This window comes from Xiphophorus hellerii, chromosome 13 (genome assembly GCF_003331165.1).
Source record: "Xiphophorus hellerii strain 12219 chromosome 13, Xiphophorus_hellerii-4.1, whole genome shotgun sequence".
In the NCBI taxonomy this organism is placed as follows: domain Eukaryota; kingdom Metazoa; phylum Chordata; class Actinopteri; order Cyprinodontiformes; family Poeciliidae; genus Xiphophorus; species Xiphophorus hellerii.
Window position 1 is genome coordinate 3,154,016 of NC_045684.1, and position 21,393 is coordinate 3,175,408.

The window sequence follows — 21,393 nt, forward strand, 5'->3', positions numbered from 1 at the left end:
TTCCTCAAATTTTATCCTATTGCTTTGAAATTCATACCAGCAGTTCATACAACTACTCTGATTATGTAGAAAAAGTTATTTCACTCTAAACTCTTTATTTATCCAAGTTAGCAGGGGATGCATTTTTTGGCAATATGGATGTCGAGCCTGCCAAAATATGCATGCCCTATCTATTTTCCTCAAATATTATCTTATTGATTTAAAACTTATATCAGCAGTTCATAGAACAAGTGTGATTTTGTAGAAAAAGTTATTTCACTCTAAACTCTTTATTTATCCAAGTTAGCAGGGGATGCATTTTGTGGCAATATGGATGTCGAGCCTGCCAAAATTTGCATGCCTTATTTATTTTGATCTATATATGAAATTTACATATTACGTTTTATTATTATGTAGCATGGTCAGTTATGATATCGTTAAAAATGTCATGTTCAACATTTGGATTTAATGTCGTAATAACCATTTACAATTCCAATTGTCTGTTTTGTAATTGTAAATGATTCCCTTTCTAAAAAATTTAAATTATTGAGAGCATCATTTTATATGAACAAATTTCTATTTATTGTTCGATACAGTTATTGTGTGCACTTAAAAGTCACACTTGTCTATATAACCAGTGTCCTACTTATGCATATTGCACACATTTATGTTATTCTTTAGCACTGTTTGCTTTTTCATGCTATGATTGCTGAAACAAAATATCACAGACATAATATTGTATCAGAAAGTATTAAGAAATCGTTAGTTTTGTTACATTTATTGTTAAAGAAATAGATAATCAAGGAATTTTGATAAACCTATAAGTCCATATTGCCCATCCATATTCCACTATACTTGCACCGCCTCTCTATTTTTAACCCCAAAACTCACTTCATTATTCCACAATACAAGTGAAAAATAAATATAAATATTCTGAAAATCAAGTCTGCGAAGAAAGTGAGATACTTCTTTTCTACAAGTGAAATTTTTCTTTTGAAGTGTAGATGTGACTTGAAAAACCACACTGTTTGCATCATTTTCAATATAAATACAATATATATATATGTAATACAAATGCAAACTTCAGCATAAAGAGATCTGTAGACCACGAAGGAGGCGGGGCTTAATTATCCAATTAAGAGCATAGTTAACCATAGTGGAGCATATCAAACTATTCAGTTTGACTCTGTTCATTCTGGTTGGTCTTGGTGGTCGGAGTTCTTGTTATTTTCATTAGAAAATATGGACCCTAAGCTTTTTGAAACCATTTTTAAATACAAAGTTCATGGTTCTTACAAGAGTGGTTTTTCAAAGGCACAGAAAGCTGAAATTCGTCGCAAAGCGAAAAACTACGAAGTTGAAGGTCAGTATTATTCTGAAGTCTTCTGTAATTGTATCTGTTCTTTTTCTGAATGTATTACTTTCAATACATTCTTATTGTTTTTGTTATGTGAATAGAATGTTAACAGTACAGTCTACAGTGTTATCTTTGTTTTTAAAACTACTCAAAGCATTTTTCACTAAGGGAAGAAATTTAACTGAATTATATGGCTTGTTAGTTGTGAGTATACAAACCAAATGAAAGTTTTGAATTTACATTAATTGCAGCATTAAAGTGGAATGGATATGTCTAAGTCGATATTTTGTTTTGAATACTGTTACTTTGATATGGCATATAAATATACTCTGTGTTTAAAATAAATTTTTTTCAAAAGCTTTTTGAACAGACTTATTTACATATAACATTTTTCCAAAATAAGTGTTTTCTGTTACTTATTTGTTGGTGGTAGGACAAGAACTGTTGTATGTGAAAGGCCAGGGAAGAGATTTAAAAGCAAAAGTTGTCTGTGGTGCAACAAAAGCCAACGAAATCTTCTTGGCTTTCCATGCAAGTGCCTCGGGAGGTCACACTGGCCAAAAGAAAACACGAGATGCCATAGCTAGACGCTTCTACTGGCCTGGAATGACAGCAGACATAAACAAATGGGTAAAAACACATATAAAATAATTGAATACATGCCTAAATCAAATGTGTGTATATATAAAAAATTTCCCTTCTCACCCACCGCGGGTGGTTCTTATCCTCTGAGCTCGGGTCCTCTACCAGAGGCCTGGGAGCTTGAGGGTTCTGCGCAGTATCTTGGCTGTGCCAAGGACTGCACATTTCTGGACTGAGATGTCTGATGTTGTTCCTGGGATCTGTTGTAGCCATTGGTCCAGTTTGGGGGTGACTGCCCCGAGGGCCCCGATGACCACAGGCACCACTGTGGTCTTCACCTTCCAGGCCCTCTCCAGTTCCTCTCTGAGGCCCTGGTATTTCTCTAGTTTCTCGTGCTCCTTTTTCCTGATGTTGCAGTCGCTTGGTATTGCTACATCTATCACAACGTCTTTCCTCTGTTGTTTATCCACTACGACAATGTCTGGTTGGTTCGCCATTACCATTTTGTCTGTCTGGATCTGGAAGTCCCACAGGATCTTAGCTCTGGCGTTCTCCGCCACCTTTGGGGGTGTTTCCCACTTTGATCTCGGGGTTTCCAGTCCATATTCTGCACAGATGTTTCTGTACACTATGCCTGCAACTTGGTTATGTCGTTCCATGTACGCTTTCCCTGCCAGTATCTTGCACCCTGCTGTTATGTGCTGGACTGTCTCAGGGGCCTCCTTGCACAACCTACACCTTGGGTCTTGTCTGGTGTGGTATATCTGGGCCTCTATTGCTCTGGTGTTTAGGGCCTGTTCCTGGGCGGCCAGGATGAGGGCCTCTGTGCTGTCCTTGAGTCCAGCTTTTTCCAGCCATTGGTAGGATTTACTGATATCAGCCACTTGGGTTATTTGCTGGTGGTACATCCCATGTAGGGGCTTGTCCTGCCATGATGGTATCTCTGGCACCTCAACCTCCGTTCCCTGTTGTCTGAGATATTCACTGAGCACATTGTCTGTTGAGGCTTTGTCCCTGATGTATTTATGGATCTTAGTTGTTTCGTCCTGGACTGTGGTTCTCACACTCACTAGTCCTCTGCCTCCTTCCTTGCGGCTCGTGTACAGTCTCAGGGTGCTGGATTTGGGATGGAATCCTCCATGCATTGTTAGTAGTTTTCTAGTCTTAATATCAGTGGCTTTTATCTCCTCCTTTGGCCAGCTAATTATTCCAGCAGGGTATCTGATTACTGGCAGGGCATAGCTGTTTATTGCGCGGATTTTGTTCTTGCCATTGAGCTGGCTTCTCAGGACTTGCCTTATTCGTTGCCTTATATATATATATATATATATATATATATATATATATATATATATATATATATATATATATATATATATATATATATATATATGTAAAACTTTTCAAATGCTATCACTTCTGCAGGTATCAGAGTGTGAAGTGTGTCAGTCTGCAGGGTATAAAATAAAAGACACCATTGAACATACCCCAATAAAGGTATTGATAATAAAATAATTAAAGGAATATAATATGTTACTCTATGCTGACAACCATAACATAAGGCTGAATTAAATGTTTATTGTTTAATTTTTTCATCTTTCCATTTAAGGTTTCACATCCTTTCGAGCTTATTGGAATGGACCTTATAGGGAAACTAAAAACCACAAAAAATGGATATCAGTACATCTGTGTGATGACAGATTACTACACGAAATGGACTCAGGCGTACCCAATCACCAGTAAAACTGCAGAAGAGGTCACTACACAGATTCTTAAATTTGTTTTTCAATTTGAAGCCCCTAAAAGAATTCTGACAGACCAAGGCACAGAGTTTGTCAATTCGGTAAAGTTGTATTTCATCAAAAAATTTTTGTTAAATGTGGCATGCAGTTTTTGACTTATGAATTTGTTATGGTTGTGACAGATAAATAAGAATGTCTGTGAAAAAGTGGGCATTAAAAGGAGTCTCTGTGCACCCTACCATCCACAAACAAATGGTTTGGTGGAAAGAATGAATGCCACTATCCAAAGGTAGCTGATACTCGTCGACAAGAAAAGTCCCAATTTTACAGGATAAATCATATTATAATATCAACTTTAATCTTTTTGTCTTCAGGTCTCTGTGCAAACTTGTGGGGTCGAAACCAGAAACCTGGGATGAGTATCTCGATGCGGTCATGTTTGGACTTAGGACCAAAAAACAGATGACTACAAAGTTTTCCCCTTTTTTTCTTATGTTTGGACGTGAAGCTCGATATCCGTTTGAGATCCCAGAGAAATATGAGGTTTGAAACATTAAAAGTAAAATTTCAATTGTCTTACAATAACACGTCAATTACACATGTTCTTCAAGTCAGACATTGATGTGTGTTATAGATCAACAACACTGTTGAGCAGGTTATGGAGGAAGAGACTGTGACAGAATGCATAAAGCATTTGGATGCCATTAAAGAGGTCATTGAGGCAAATGTGACCAGATCAACAACAATGACAAAAAAAAGGCTGCGCTCAGCCAGCAGAAACGTGTCATTCAGTGTAGGAGAGTTGGTTTTGAGGCAAAATGTGAGGAGTCAACAAAGAAAAGGGGGTAAGTTGGAGCCCAACTTTCTTGGACCTTTCAAAATATCAGCCCTCCAGGGAAAGAGTGCTGACCTTATTTCAGAAAATGGAGCACTGTTTAAAAATATCAGTATCGACCATCTCAAACACTTCAAACCAGAAAATCCACGAATTCCACATAAGATGACCACACAAAAAACAGAAAATCCAACATCTGCTCCTCCAGCCCCTCCGACCACCTCTCCTCCAGCCCCTCCGACCACCTCTCCTCCAGCCCCTCCGACCACCTCTCCTCCAGCCTCTCCTCCAGCCCCTCCGACCACCTCTCCTCCAGCCTCTCCTCCAGCCCCTCTGATCACCTCTCCTCCAGCCCCTCCGACCACCTCTCCTCCAGCCCCTCCGACCACCTCTCCTCCAGCCCCTCCGACCACCTCTCCTCCAGCCTCTCCTCCAGCCCCTCCGACCACCTCTCCTCCAGCCTCTCCTCCAGCCCCTCCGACCACCTCTCCTCCAGCCTCTCCTCCAGCCCCTCTGATCACCTCTCCTCCAGTCCCTCCGACCACCTCTCCTCCAGCCTCTCCTCCAGTCCCTCCGACCACCTTTGCTACAGTCCTTCCAACCACCATGTCTGACACGATTTCAACAGGTATAATGTCATGTGGAAATTACATTGACCTTGCATAATTTAATCAGTGTTAGAATGTGTTTTGATATTTTCAAATTTTTATATAAAATAAGTAATCATAAAATCTACATTGGCATCATATTTTACATGTTCTTTTGTATTTATGACTAATATTTGTATTTCTGAAATATTTCTTAGTTTTAAACAAGGTGTGGGGAGGAACACATAAAGACACATATGTCCTACTGTCGAAGATTGGACCCTACAAATTATTTAGCTCGGACTTTGCCAGAATTTGTCCGGGACAGGAGCTGGAGAGTGAGGTACCTTAATTTCAATAAATCAATGGATGGATGGATATCACTGTCTCTGTCCTGCTAGATCAGGCTTTCAAATGCACTTATAATAAACTTTTAGAGAAGCTATGCATTAAACTTGCTCTTTTTAAATATGACTCTTTTCAGGTTATTAATGCCTACCTACATCTGATGGTTAATAACTACAATAGGAATCATCAGGAAAAAGCCAGAATAATTGACAGCTTTGAAATGTCACGGATTTGGCTCAAAAAAAGTTCCAGGTTAAAGGTTTGTGTGGAAAACCTTTTAAATTTGAAATTACATTTGATATTATGAAGTGTTATAATTAATTTTTCAACTTTTCCATGTAATTTTTTGTCTTAGATTGATCCAGAAAAGTTCAAGATAATAGTGGGTATTGTTAATGAAAGTCACCATTGGATGCTAGTGGTAAGAAGCAAATGCTTTTTAAATATTTTTTTACTTATTGAAGGACATGTCTTTCTTTGTAATTGTGTGAGAACAAGAAAGACTTTTATAAAATGAAATATAAAATGATTGGAAATGTCAATAAAACTATAACACAAATACACCGAAAGTCACAACAACTGATTTTTATTCTTTAAAGTATTAATTGAATTGGGCACTTCTTAATTTATATTGTTACTGAAAAATCCTGAGTTGGGCATTACCTTTTCATCCTTAGGTAATTTATCCACTTGAAAAAAGGACAGTTTTCCTTAACTCACTTGGAGAGTCCCAAAAGGATGTGAAGAGGTGCTTGGAAGCAACAAGGTGAAAAAAACAAGAACAATTATTGTTTATTATAATCAAATATGTCATAACTGGATAACTAGAATGTTAATTTAACATTTTTATCCTCTCAACAAGGGCATTTATGAGAAGCAAAGGGATGAAAGTCTCCAGGTGGAAATGTGAAACTGTCACCCATGCCATCCAACAAGACATGGTTTCTTGTGGTGTGTTTGCACTTAAAGTAAGTGCTGTTTATATGGTAGTTTATGTTTTTGATGTGAAATAAAGATTAATATGAAAGTGGTGGTCTAATAATCACATTACCATTAAACTAATGCTATTTTGCATGAGTAGACCTTTTAAGATGATGAACAGCTTTGGCTAACTTAAGCTGTGCATTTCTGCCTAAAATATAATGTAGTCAATGAATTCTATTGCTTTATTACATGGTTGATTTATGTTAACGACAATGGAAAGAGTCTGAAATAAGTATAGCAACAATATTTAAATATTCACAAATGCCATGTCCTGTATATGACAGTATAATACTTTGACAAATATTTTGTCTTTATAGTGTGTCTACTGTTAATCTTCTTTCTTTTTTCCAAAAATCATATTTGTCTTTACAGTTTGCAGAGTGCATACTGGAAAACAAGGACCTGAACTTTCCATCGACAGCAGAAGCTGTTAAAACCAACCTCGACATTTCTTCCACACTTCTTTCTGAATCAGGTGTCTATTTGAATTTTTTTTATTCAGTTCCTATGTGTGTGGGATAAAATGTTGTGTGTAAAATCATGCATGCACCAAAGAATTGTTAGGTTAGCTATTTTATCTAACTAGAAATATTAAAATATTGAACTTTGCAGATGTGTGAAGTACAATCATGCTAGTGTTTATATCAAATTCAATTAGTAAAGAACATTTCAATACACCTGGCCTTGATCTCTATCAAATAAATTACACATAACAATGCCCAATGTAAAACTATTGATGCAAAAAACATAATTAACAAACTTAAAATTGTTCTAGGATACAATTACACTTTTCTTGAGTAGCTTTAATGTAACTTAATAAACAAAAAGGACTTGCAGTTTGTGAAAGTACAAAACTGGAATGAGATGTATCATGTGAACCATTATATTCATTACTGTGTTTCATAAAATTAACATTTACAAAATGACAACTTTCACAAGATATATATATATATATATATATATATATGTATGTAGACATATTAACATTTTCTGAATGCCATTTTTATACTTTCAGTCGCATAAGTTGGAGGAAATTATAAAAAAGTAAACACTAAGTTATACTTTCTTTTACCATAAATCCCAGAAATACCTTAAATACATGTGTTTCAATTCATGAGTAGACAGACACCATGTGATCCTGCCTAATATACCAATATGATGTGCAGTTTTTATTACTTGTATTACTTTATGAGACCAAACATTATCAAAAAGGGATGATTAGACGACTGAGATACACACAGAGGATTATTGTTGTTCAACTTTCTAAAGAGCACTAACAAATGTAATTATTTAAAAAAAAAAAAAAAAAATACCATTAAGTTTATTTTATAACATTGGTTTAAAGTTGCGGTTTGTTTTTCTGTAGAGTCAGTGGAGAACCTCTGCAGACACTGTGGCAGTGAGGACAAAGATCATTTGTGGGTAAGACAACAATGTAATGCATTGAAAAATAAATTCAAGCAAACCATATACCATCCTTAAAATAGTTGCAAAGTATTTATATATACAAAAAAAAAAATCATAATAAAATAAATAAACACCCAAGGAAGGTAAGTGGAAAGTTGTTTAAGTTTTTTTTTAAGTACAGTCATAAAACATTAAACACAGTTGCTTATGGTCCTAGAATTTCTTTACCTCCATACATGTCAGGAACAGGCTGTCATCTCCGCAAATATTGGGCTACCAAGCATATATAGATGATTAAGAAGAAGCTTTATGTTGACAAAACCCAATATAGCTTCAGTAAAAAGATAAGGACCTAAAAACATTCTTTATGTTGAATATTCTTTGTTATTACTTGACCATTTTGATTTTTTTATTTACAGATCGCATGTGACAGATGCAACTGGTGGTACCACCAAGACTGCATTAACTTCAAGCAAACCAACACAGACTACTGCTGTGAAATGTGTTTGTAGATTTAATGTTTGCAGCAATATTCATCATAAATGACTGCAGTTCAGTAGATTAGTAGTTTAAACTTGACAATTTTTTTTCACGTAACTGGTTTTCCAAAAATTGCTGTTATGAATATTCTTTTGTTGAATATAATAAAATATTGATTTAATTTGTATCTTAAACAAAAATAAAAATTGTTTGTGCATGCTTTACATTTAGCAAAGTTGTAATGTGAGATTTATTTTCTTCAGTATCCTTTTAATGGTTATCTTAAAGAAATAACATTTTCTACATGTTCACATTTGTTCCCTCATCTGCTGGTATGAGTTTCACATCAATAGGATAAAGTTTGAGGAAAATAGGTAGGGCATGGAGATTTTGGCAGACTAATAATAGGTTTTCCAAAAAATGCATCCCCTGCTAACTTGGATAAATAAAGAGTTTAGAGTGAAATAACTTTTTCTACATAATCAGAGTAGTTGTATGAACTGCTGGTATGAATTTCAAAGCAATAGGATAAAATTTGAGGAAAATAGATAGGGCATGCATATTTTGGCAGGCTCGACATCCATATTGCCACAAAATGCATCCCCTGCTAACTTGGATAAATAAAGAGTTTAGAGTGAAATAGCTTTTTCTACAAAATTACACTTGTTCTATGAACTGCTGATATAAGTTTTAAATCAATAAGATAATATTTGAGGAAAATAGATAGGGCATGCATATTTTGGCAGGCTCGACATCCATATTGCCACAAAATGCATCCCCTGCTAACTTGGATAAATAAAGAGTTTAGAGTGAAATAACTTTTTCTACAAAATTACACTTGTTCTATGAACTGCTGATATAAGTTTTAAATCAATAAGATAATATTTGAGGAAAATAGATAGGGCATGCATATTTTGGCAGGCTCGACATCCATATTGCCAAAAAATGCATCCCCTGCTAACTTGGATAAATAAAGAGTTTAGAGTGAAATAACTTTTTCTACATAATCAGAGTAGTTGTATGAACTGCTGGTATGAATTTCATAGCAATAGGATAAAATTTGAGGAAAATAGGTAGGGCATGCATATTTTGGCAGGCTCGACATCCATATTGCCACAAAATGCATCCCATGCTAACTTGGATAAATAAAGAGTTTAGAGTGAAATAGCTTTTTCTACATAATCAGAGTAGTTGTATGAACTGCTGGTATGAATTTCAAAGCAATAGGATAAAATTTGAGGAAAATAGATAGGGCATGCATATTTTGGCAGGCTCGACATCCATATTGCCAAAAAATGCATCCCCTGCTAACTTGGATAAATAAAGAGTTTAGAGTGAAATAACTTTTTCTACAAAATCACACTTGTTCTATGAACTGCTGATATAAGTTTTAAATCAATAAGATAATATTTGAGGAAAATAGATAGGGCATGCATATTTTGGCAGGCTCGACATCCATATTGCCACAAAATGCATCCCCTGCTAACTTGGATAAATAAAGAGTTTAGAGTGAAATAACTTTTTCTACAAAATTACACTTGTTCTATGAACTGCTGATATAAGTTTTAAATCAATAAGATAATATTTGAGGAAAATAGATAGGGCATGCATATTTTGGCAGGCTCGACATCCATATTGCCAAAAAATGCATCCCCTGCTAACTTGGATAAATAAAGAGTTTAGAGTGAAATAACTTTTTCTACATAATCAGAGTAGTTGTATGAACTGCTGGTATGAATTTCATAGCAATAGGATAAAATTTGAGGAAAATAGGTAGGGCATGCATATTTTGGCAGGCTCGACATCCATATTGCCACAAAATGCATCCCATGCTAACTTGGATAAATAAAGAGTTTAGAGTGAAATAGCTTTTTCTACATAATCAGAGTAGTTGTATGAACTGCTGGTATGAATTTCAAAGCAATAGGATAAAATTTGAGGAAAATAGATAGGGCATGCATATTTTGGCAGGCTCGACATCCATATTGCCAAAAAATGCATCCCCTGCTAACTTGGATAAATAAAGAGTTTAGAGTGAAATAACTTTTTCTACAAAATCACACTTGTTCTATGAACTGCTGATATAAGTTTTAAATCAATAAGATAATATTTGAGGAAAATAGATAGGGCATGCATATTTTGGCAGGCTCGACATCCATATTGCCACAAAATGCATCCCCTGCTAACTTGGATAAATAAAGAGTTTAGAGTGAAATAACTTTTTCTACAAAATCACACTTGTTCTATGAACTGCTGATATAAGTTTTAAATCAATAAGATAATATTTGAGGAAAATAGATAGGGCATGCATATTTTGGCAGGCTCGACATCCATATTGCCAAAAAATGCATCCCCTGCTAACTTGGATAAATAAAGAGTTTAGAGTGAAATAGCTTTTTCTACATAATCAGAGTAGTTGTATGAACTGCTGGTATGAATTTCATAGCAATAGGATAAAATTTGAGGAAAATAGGTAGGGCATGCATATTTTGGCAGGCTCGACATCCATATTGCCAAAAAATGCATCCCCTGCTAACTTGGATAAATAAAGAGTTTAGAGTGAAATAACTTTTTCTACATAATCAGAGTAGTTGTATGAACTGCTGGTATGAATTTCAAAGCAATAGGATAAAATTTGAGGAAAATAGATAGGGCATGCATATTTTGGCAGGCTCGACATCCATATTGCCAAAAAATGCATCCCCTGCTAACTTGGATAAATAAAGAGTTTAGAGTGAAATAACTTTTTCTACAAAATCACACTTGTTCTATGAACTGCTGATATAAGTTTTAAATCAATAAGATAATATTTGAGGAAAATAGATAGGGCATGCATATTTTGGCAGGCTCGACATCCATATTGCCACAAAATGCATCCCCTGTGTTGTTGCGCAACACCCCCCCCCCCCTTTCTGTCTCTACTCTCTCACTCTCGTACTTCCTCTTCTGAGAGGGGAGATGTGCTACCATCTCTCCTTCTAACGGGTTAATTGAGTTTCCTAAATCTGCCGGGATTTACCCTGTCCAGAACTGAAGTAAACTCTGTTTAAGCTGGTTTCGAGAAACGATTCGCCTGGTTATCTGACGGCCTACATCCAGGTGTCCCACCCTTCTTCCCCCTGTGAATTAGCCAGACTGAGCAGCCTGCAGCCAACTAGTTTCACAGAGCACACCTGTTAACGGTCGCTCGTTCTCTATTTTACAACTTGCATTTGTTATTGAACCAGGTAGGTTTTAGTGACTCGGGCGAGTCCCAAGGATGACGTTTTAAATTTGGGCTACCAGCAACCTAAAAACATTTTCCACTTTTTCCTCTCCAGAATCAAACATCACAGCTATTTTACAACCATCAAAGAACTTTAAGGTGACTCATTAACTGAATGTCCACAACATCTTTTAGATTTTCTTTATGCTAAATATTTTATTAGTAAGGCATTTTTGCAAGGGTCAGTACAGCTTAATTCAGTAGCAGAAATAATCAAATAAGTAAAATCAATCATCTAGTCTATCTTTCCCTACTGCTGATACTGAGAACTAAAAAAGGGAACCTTTGAGAGAGACGGACGGAGTTTGGCGTTTCGAACCCCAGACCTGGCCTGATGATGAAGAAGGTGCTGCAGCAGGAGGAGGAAGTTGATCGGCGAAGGCAGGAATCTCTGTGATGATTGAAGATGAAGAAGGTGCTGCAGCAGGAGGAAGATGTTGATCGGCGAAGGCAGGAATCTCTGTAGGTCTGATGAGCTTCTTCTCCGCATGGATGGTGAGGTCACACAGGACTTGGTGCTGGCAGGAAAAAAGGCACCAGTTCTTCTTCTTTGTCTTTGCCTTTGTCTTTGTCTTCATCTTTGTCTTTGGGGTCTGAACCCAGCTGATGAGAGAAGTGCGATTCGAAGCCACAGGTTGTGGGCCTGACCGGTTGGTCTCCATGAGCAGTCTTCGGCTCTGTGGCCCCGGCTCTTCTTCAGCTGCAGAGTTCTTTGTCCATCTCTTGGCTCGAAGCTGCCCGGAGGATCCAACAACAGGTTCCTCTTTTGCACCCACCTTTTATAGGGTTTATCCGCGTTTTCATTGGCTGTCTGCTTAGACAGATGATCTCATATCCATCACTGTCTTACAGACATTATGTCCTGATGTCTGTGCTAATGTCAGGGTTGCTCAACCTCCTATGTCCATTGCCTGCATGACCTTTTCTCTAAATAAGGCGTTGATCATCTCTGCTCTCCTGTTAGTTCCCCTTTTTCCCTTCCTTTCACCTTTCACCTACTCTCTACCTCCAACATATCAGTGATGTTTAATTGCAGTTACACCTTTTTACACCATTTCAAGTTCAATGTCAAAATCACATTTATATCACATTTATTTTCTTTAGCTTCTCTGATTTATCATTCATTTATAATTTTATAACCATAACTTATATCACATTTATTTTCTCCAGCTTCTCTGATTTATCATTCATTTATGATTTTATAACCATAACTTATTAATTATCCTTATTATAATCCTAATGTGAGTTATTACAGATGTTTTTCTGAAAAGAAACCAAGAATAATCCATCATTCTAATTATTTGATGCCAAAGTTACAGTTACTTGTTTTTCTTGTAAGTGTTCCCACAAATGTAAGTGTAAGTATTATTACAAGTAAACCATTATTAATATAAGTATTTTACTTTGAATCTTATCAAATTACTCAAAATGTTTTAGATTTCATTCTTTAAAACTTTCATGCTTTAAAATAAGAAATAGTCTCAGCTATTTTTATAAATCTGCAGGCTGGAAACTTACTTCCTCTTTTTCCAGGAAACCTGCTTTTCCTGTTTAATGACTCTCTCTGACTGACTATGATTTCTTATGATTAGATAGAAAAAAGTAGAATTAAAGCAAAGTTTGCATGAGACAAAAACAACACACACAACCAGATTTATTTTATTGACACTTAAGTCTACTGTTGGGCCTAGATGTCACTTGAGTGATTCATTTTAAAGAGAACTTTATTTATTATTACTGTTAAACTAAAATCTCCAGCATGGGGAAGTGGGATGAGCTCGGATTTTCTTGACACCTGCTAACTTGGATAAATAAAGAGTTTAGAGTGAAATAGCTTTTTCTACAAAATCAGAGTAGTTGTATGAACTGCTGGTATGAATTTCAAAGCAATAGGATAAAATTTGAGGAAAATAGATAGGGCATGCATATTTTGGCAGGCTCGACATCCATATTGCCAAAAAATGCATCTCCTGCTAACTTGGATAAATAAAGAGTTTAGAGTGAAATAACTTTTTCTACAAAATCACACTTGTTCTATGAACTGCTGATATAAGTTTTAAATCAATAAGATAATATTTGAGGAAAATAGGTAGGGCATGCATATTTTGGCAGGCTCGACATCCATATTGCCAAAAAAATGCTTCCCCTGGTAACATGGAGAAATAAAGAATTAAAGAGGGATTTCACCTTTTCTACATAATCAGAGATGTTCTATGAATTACTGGTATGGGTTTTATATCGATAGGATAAAATTTGAAGAACATGGAGAGGCCATGCATATTTTGGCAGGCTAATAATAGGCTTTGCTGTACATGCATCCCCTGCTTACATGGAGAAATAAAGAGTCAAGAGTGAAATTACTTTTTCTATACAATCACACTTGTTTTATGAACTGCTGGTATACATTTTGTATCAGTAGAATTATATTTGTGGAAAATATATAAGGCCTACATATATTGGCAAGGTAATAATTTGCTATGCCAGAAAATGCATCCCTCTGCTAACTTGAAGAAATGAAGAGTTAAGAGGGACTTCACCTTTTCTACGTAATGACACTTATTCTCTGTGCAACTGCTATACGTTTCATATCAACAATAGACAGGGGATACAAATATTGGCAGGCTCAGTCATTAAAATGCATCCCCTCTACATTAATATGCTAGACAGTTAAGCATGATATAAAATGTTCTACATAATGGGCCTCTGTTTTGTAATACTTTAAGCTAATATGATGTTAAAAGAAAAATCGGGAAATTTCAAACCAAATGCGGAGAGCATTTTCTTCAGACACGGACTGAAAAACGTTCGACTCATTTGTCTCAATAAATGTGTAAAAACCGTATTTATTTCAATTAATCTGCGATATAAAACCCACCGTTTTAAGGCTGACATGTTTAAGAAACGTGATATTGTTACGAATATCTTTAAAAGTTTCGTCTTCGGTCATATTTCAGTCCGTTTCCTCATTAAAATGCGAGAGTTTAGAAAGATGCGCGCTCCCGCGACAGGGGATGCAATTCTCGGCAGGCATGCATTTCTGGGCATAACACCTGTTTTACTATAATTTCCGAAGCGGCAGATAGCTTTATAGGCAGTATAAAAACTACAGCTGGTTATTACCTGAACTGGCCCGGGCTGCGGAATATTAATATTAATATAATAAAATCGCGGTCTCCGCATATCCCATTCTGAAGAGCTCTTTCTATATTGTAGCAATTTCTTACAATTTTGTCCAAAACTGCCAGCGCCATTGAATGTTCAGGCAATTGTTTGGACAGCTCAGTACAGCCAAAGAGGGGCTTACACTGTGGCAAGCCGTTTTAACATAAATTCGGTTTTGCCGCCCTTTATGGCAAGCCGTTTTAACATAAATTCGGTTTCGTCTGACTATCCGTAATTACATTCCAGATATCTAAAATTGCATTTTGACTAGACCAAACTACATTCTGACTATCCGGAATGGTAATTTAAGATATCTCTATTTACATTCTGCCTAGGAAGAATAATAATTCAAGATATCTTCAATTACATTTTGACTAGTCAAAATTCCTTTCAAGATATCTCAAATGACGTCACAGGATCCGTCATTGGAAGGGTCATACATCCGTAATTATAATGTAAGATATCTCGAACGTAATTATGACTAGTCAGAATTACAATTTTAGATATCTGAATTAAGAGATTGCGTGTAAGCCCCTCTTTGGCTGTACTGAGCTGTCCAAACAATTGCATGAACATTCAATGGCGCTGGCAGTTTTGGACAAAATTGTAAGAAAATGCCACAATATAGAAAGAGCTCTTCAGTATGGGATATGCGGAGAGCGCGAAAATCGTGTACTTGAAGAATGCTTAAGAAATTTGCAAAGAATTTCTGATTTACTTTCTGCCGACACACACAATGCACTGAAAAACGGCTTGGGGGAGCTGAAAGTGCTACTATCGACCCATGTCCAAGCTGGAAGTGGGGAATATTCTGCAGCCCGGGCCAGTTCAGGTAATAACCAGATGTAGTTTTTATATTGTGGTAAAGCTATCTGCCTCTTCGGAAATGATAGTAAAGCCAGCCAGCTCTTGATTTTGACATGCTAGACGACACAAGGCATTACAGCTCCCTCCTTTACCTCCTCTGAAAATAAAAGCGCACCCCCGGTTCATGTCTGATTCACACTTTAAGTTGCTTTCCAGCGTCTATAAAAGTTTAAAGCTTTCTGTTTATGCATTTGCAACAGAAAATTATGTATATCAAAATAAATTTATACATTATGTGAAGTGCATAGTGTCACCTTTAGGAGACACAGGGACACCTGTAGAGGATAGACAGATATAGACAGACAGAGAAAAACAGATGTATAAAGTAAGCATTATGCTGATGCATTTGAATATGATTCTATTTTAGGTGGTCGAGGTAGACCAGCAATTCATATTACAAGAGAGCAGATCAACTTTCTTTTGGCCCAAGGACACACGGTCAAGAGGATGGCAACCATCTTTGGATGCTCAACATCATTTCTTTATAAGAAGTCCAAAGCACTTGGGGTACCAATCAGGGGAAGGTTGGCTGCAGTGACTGATGAAGACCTTGAAACTAATATCAGACAACTTCAATCCCTGTATCCAAATTCTGGGACTGAGGTATGGAATCTAAATATACTGCTCAAAAAAATAAAGGGAACACTTTAAGTGTTAAACACCTGTTTAAGTGTTCCCTTTATTTTTTTGAGCAGTGTATATTACTTCTGAACAAGTAATATGTTCAACAGTGGTGGTGCAGAATACTAATTATTTAATGTTAAGTGTCACAAATGATAAAAAAAATCATTTATTTTATGACCAGATGTGAAATCTGAAACCTATATTTTGTAAAAGATTACTTTCAAAATGTAAAATTGTGTGATGGTTCGAAATAGTAAGACCAGATGTCCTTCATTGAACCAGATGATGCGAGGCTTGTTGCATGCACGAGGACTAGTGGTTCCACGGCGTAAGGTCCGTGAGATGATGGCTCGAATCAACCCAATGGCAACTGCAAGGAGGTGGAGCAGTGCAGTGTCTCGACGTGTCTATCATGTGCCGTATCCCAACAGTTTATGGCATATTGATGGCAACATGCATCTCATAAGGTATCTGAAAATATCAAGGATGTATTTCAGAGTAGATGTCTTAGAACTAAATTCACTATACACATTTGCATACATTATTCCTTATACATTTTTTGTATTTCCATTTAGGTGGGGCTTTGTGGTCCATGGTGGCATCGATGGATGTTCTCGCTTAATCACTTACTTGAACTGCAGCACAGACAATCGCGCCTCAACAGTGCTATTTCATTTTCTCAAGGCAACAGGCCTCTATGGCTTACCTTCTAGAGTGAGGTCAGACCATGGTGGAGAGAATGTGCAAGTGGCACTGGTGATGAACCTCCTTCAGGGCATTGAACGTCGGAGTCATCTAACTGGGGAATCCATCCATAATCAGAGAATTGAGCGTCTTTGGAGGGATGTGTTTTTACATGTTCTGGAACCATTTTATAGCACGTTTTATAATCTTGAAGATTCAGCCTTCTTGGATCCCAGCAATGATGTGCACAAACTTTCTCTTCACATAGTTTTTCTTCCTGAGATTCAAAGCCGACTAGAACAATTCAGAAAGGCATGGAACCACCATTCCTTGCGTACAGAAAATAATAAAACACCAACACAAATCTGGACTGAACGGATGTTGGCAAACATGGGTGCCAACAGCACAGCAACTAACAACGTGTTTGGGGAAAATTCCAACGCACCAGAGACTCTTGAAGAACTTCTGCAACAGCATGGCCTATGGCCACTACCAGCCACTGATGCTGAAGAGGTTCCTAGTGTAGTTGTAGAACCAACCCAAACTAGGCTCAGTCAGCAGCAACTTCAGTCAGTTAATCTTGCAGTCAATCATATTTCAGATCTGAAGGAGAAATACCAGGCCTGTTGTGCAGAAATAGCAAATGCTTTATTGATTTAAGTACATGTCACTGTTTGCGGAGTGACAAACATCAAGAACATTTGATCAAATGCATTGTTCTAAAGATACAATTACTACAAATAAAACTCAGAACTGATATGAGTATGTAACCTTACAAATTTAATTATAAAATGTTAAGGTGTTTAAATACATGACAAATTAATTACACATTCTGGAGAGGGAAAGAACAATAAAAATTCTACTTTTGGAAATGTTCATGTAGAAATGACTAGTATATCCCAACCCCCTTTTCAAATGTATATTTTGGAACCTTTGAGCATCTTTAGAATTGGATTTTGTTTTTAATCCAAATGAGCATTACATGAACTAGAACAATCATTACAAAAGATTAAACTACAATGCCCATTTACACAGAAAAAAACAAACAAAAATCTTACCTAAGATTTTCCAATGCAAAAATCACTTCAAATAAGTCACAAGTAAGATATAAGTAACTTTTCATCAAGATATGAGCTTGTTTTAAGTCATTTTTTCCTTAATATTGATGAAGAAGAACTTATTACATTGTCAGATTAGTTCATTTATAGCAAGGGAAAGATGTCCAGTTATAAGTGAAATTAATATGCCAATGTAACTATTTTTTCAACAATGCTAAATAATTGGACTTAAAACAAGCTCATATCTTGATGAAAAGTTACATGTATATTAGTTTTATCTCTAGTGTACTAAGAAATTTGCACTAGAAAGTAGTCCAAAAATACGTGATAAGACCTTTTGTTTCTGCAGTGTGGCTCAAACATCCACCTTTAAATTGTGAAACCAAAAAGTGGTTAATAAGACATCTATTCTTTGCAAGAATAAAAAAGAAGCAATTACATTACATTTCAATATTTTCCAAGTTTGGCCATTACATTACCCTTACTATAACTTGCTTTAAAACACTTAACTTTTCAAAACGTTCGAACTCTTTTTTAAAAGAACTACTTATTACACTTAGCTGATTATGCAACACCAAAGGTAGGTGCCTGCAGCACCCCGTCTGTCATGTACTTTGTGAAAGACTCATAGGCTGGGTGTACAGGAAGGCGGAGTACTACAAGGCATGTATTTGCTTCTGGGAAGACTCTGTTAGCCTCATGGAGGAATTCAATTTGTGGACGATGGGGAAAGCCCAGTGGAGGTACCGTGGATGCTCCGGAAGCGAACTCCAGTATCATTTTAAGGGTAATGGGACTGCATTCTCCTTCTGAAAGACAAAATGTTGAAATTATTACTTTTGTTATAAGGTATCCAGTGTGTACGTACTCTTAAAGACATGGAAGAAAATGTGTTAAATATCTGTCCTTGTTCCTCCTCAATCTTGTTATATTGGTGGTGACAATGCATTTCTTGTTAGTAAATATAAATCAATAAACATTTTGAAGATGAAAAATGACTAAGCATGATCATTGTAAATAGTATGTAAAAGTATGCATTTATGCAACAAATTACCCAATATATATATATTCACTGGTAAATGACAGACAATATCTATGGCAGCTTAACAAAAAGACTTTCCAGGAAATAGATTTTTCTAGTAATTTAACTGTTTTTGGTCCTGTCACTAGTCATTTAGAAAGTCTGCCTCTGTACTCAAACTATGATTACTTCTTTTTGGACAGTGGTGATAAATAGGTCATAAAATGTAATTGATACAGATTGTGTTTACAGTATCACAATAATTGTACCTTCAATATCCACCAACCAGTCTCTCCAGTAGCATATGGTTTGATTTTCTATCCTCCTCTTATTGCTGCCTTGCACAGAAAAACACACTTGGAAAAGTGTGTTCAGGTCCCGTGCCAAGAGTGGTTTCTCCTTACAGACAAACAACTCATGAAAGACTGCAGGGTTTTTCTGAATCTCGTCTAGCACATTAAGAGTCTTCAAACCTTCCATAAACCTTTAAGAAATGACAATATGGTCTTACTTTTAGAATACAAGATTTCTAATAGAAAAAATTAGGATCTTGCTTACTGTTGCAATGCAGTGCACACTCGGCCATTTACAAAGAAGTCTGCAGCAGATTGCACAAGGGAGTCCCTCTCTTCCAGAGTAGTTACACGCCTTAATGCTCCAACAGTGCTCAGGGTATCTGCTGCCTGCATAATGGCTTCGTTTGCCTCCACGATTGTGTTTGTATCCTGAATCTTAAAAGAAAAAAAGGATGTGAAACTGAATTTAAGCTTTTGATCAATAAACAAAATTCTTAAAATTGCTACTAACTTTGATCAACTGCTGTCTGAATGAATGGTTAACAACTTCCTCAACCAGGGTAGGTTGAGACAATGTGCCACAAATCTGGTCATACAGCCTTTGAGAGAAGAAATGTGGTCCAATGCCTCCATGCACCAAACAGACTGATATCATTTTTCCAATACAGTTGTACATTTTTGACTCCAGCCCTAAAGAAAAAAAATGTTAGTTGACAATTTTCCATCCTTAAGAATTGGGAAGAAAAAAAAAGGAAAGAATACTGACCACTAGTGTCCAAAGCTAGATGGCGGTCATTCTCACGCCCCTCAAAGACATTAGATTGATGAATGGCCCTCATTAACAGTCTTAGATACTCCCTTGTGGGACCACCTTCATTAACTGCCCCTTCAGCGTTGTCCTCTTCATCCACAAAAATAACATCCAGTTTTGCTGCTGGATCAAAACGGCGTCTTCTGAAGGCATGCAGGCTCCATTCTAAAATCCTGTCTCTGCACACATTTATTTGGTTGCTTGTAGGAGAGAAAGTCATATCAACCTTGCTGTATAGTTTTGCTAATATAGTCTGAAGATCTGTTCTGTAAAAAGAAAATACATTTTATTGTGTATTGTTGGAGTAAACAATGGTTTGCAACTGTCAAAATTAATTTCATAAGACACTGCCAGAATATGCAATTTTGACTCACTCATCCAAAGGCAACTCTGGTGGATGTTGTGGAGACTCAGGTGGCTCTTCTTGGTCTTCCAGGAGAATTACAGGTTGCTCAGTAAATGGAGAAGCTGATGCCTGGTCCTCAATGGTCATCACCTGTGGAGTCAGATTAGAGTTGTAGGAGAGGGGCAGCCTTGAGGTTGCAACCAAAGAAACTTCAGAAGACGGCAAAATTGGTTGTACTTGAGTGGAGGGCTGGGACACAGTTGCCTGGGAGGAGAACGAAGTTGATGTTTCTGGGGAGTTGAGCATGGTCGACAGCACTTGAGGAGATGCTGGGGCCAGTGGTGACTGGGCTGACAAAGATGTCAGTGCTTGGTCAGAAAGCGATGTCTGTAGACTTCAGACCGAAGACAGTGACTGCTCCAGCACTACATTCGCCTGAACTGGACACCTTTCCTAAACAAAATAAAACAAAAACCTAATCATGTCAATTTTATTTATGAAGCACTTTCAAAACAGATATTAATTCCACCAAAGGTCTGTACAGTATTCATGCAGCACCGACAAAAATACATAAGAATAAAACACAAATTAAAACAGACAAGTAAATTACAATGTCAGGCCTTAGAAATAGCCAAAGAATAAAAATGAGTTTTAAGGAGCGATATGAAGTGTCTGGTGCAAGGAATATGTAAGAGCAATTTATTATTTGACCGAAGTGTTCTAGCACTGGAATGGTCGTGAAGAAAGTCTTGAAGATAAGCTGGAGCTAGGCCATGTAAAGTTTTAAAAACCAATAAAAGACTTAAAATCAATCCGATAACAAACTGGTAACCAATGCAGAGAAGCCAATACTGGTGTTAAATGCTCTCGTTTCTGGGATCCAGTAAAAAGTCTAGTTGGAGCATTCTGAAACATTTTGGGGAAAAAAATAAAAAATACTGAGACGACACTGTATGGA

At 36.6% G+C, this 21,393-nt stretch overlaps 3 protein-coding genes across 3 annotated transcripts; 2 read left to right on the forward strand and 1 right to left on the reverse strand.

Moving 5' to 3' along the window:
• Positions 1 to 295: 295 nt before the first annotated feature.
• On the forward strand, positions 296 to 8,564 carry LOC116730540 (uncharacterized). The gene is made up of 14 exons (XM_032579857.1): positions 296 to 1,966; positions 3,344 to 3,415; positions 3,528 to 3,761; positions 3,843 to 3,949; positions 4,035 to 4,203; positions 4,295 to 5,123; positions 5,301 to 5,425; positions 5,567 to 5,689; positions 5,786 to 5,851; positions 6,108 to 6,196; positions 6,293 to 6,398; positions 6,787 to 6,889; positions 7,781 to 7,836; positions 8,241 to 8,564. Exons 1-14 carry the CDS (start codon positions 1,943 to 1,945, stop codon positions 8,331 to 8,333), a joined length of 2,196 nt encoding a protein of 731 aa, XP_032435748.1. The 5' UTR covers positions 296 to 1,942; the 3' UTR covers positions 8,334 to 8,564.
• A 6,073-nt stretch (positions 8,565 to 14,637) lies between these two features.
• On the forward strand, positions 14,638 to 18,382 carry LOC116730552 (uncharacterized). The gene is made up of 3 exons (XM_032579880.1): positions 14,638 to 16,198; positions 16,502 to 16,686; positions 16,795 to 18,382. Exons 1-3 carry the CDS (start codon positions 16,043 to 16,045, stop codon positions 17,561 to 17,563), a joined length of 1,110 nt encoding a protein of 369 aa, XP_032435771.1. The 5' UTR covers positions 14,638 to 16,042; the 3' UTR covers positions 17,564 to 18,382.
• LOC116730546 (G2/M phase-specific E3 ubiquitin-protein ligase-like) lies at positions 18,306 to 20,756 on the reverse strand. The gene is made up of 7 exons (XM_032579868.1): positions 20,673 to 20,756; positions 20,464 to 20,585; positions 20,045 to 20,355; positions 19,790 to 19,968; positions 19,541 to 19,713; positions 19,252 to 19,466; positions 18,306 to 18,770 (listed from the first exon to the last, which is right to left on the reverse strand). The coding sequence occupies exons 1-7, from the start codon at positions 20,739 to 20,741 to the stop codon at positions 18,526 to 18,528; spliced, it is 1,314 nt and encodes a 437-aa protein (XP_032435759.1). The 5' UTR covers positions 20,742 to 20,756; the 3' UTR covers positions 18,306 to 18,525.
• Between the last annotated feature and the right edge of the window lie 637 nt (positions 20,757 to 21,393).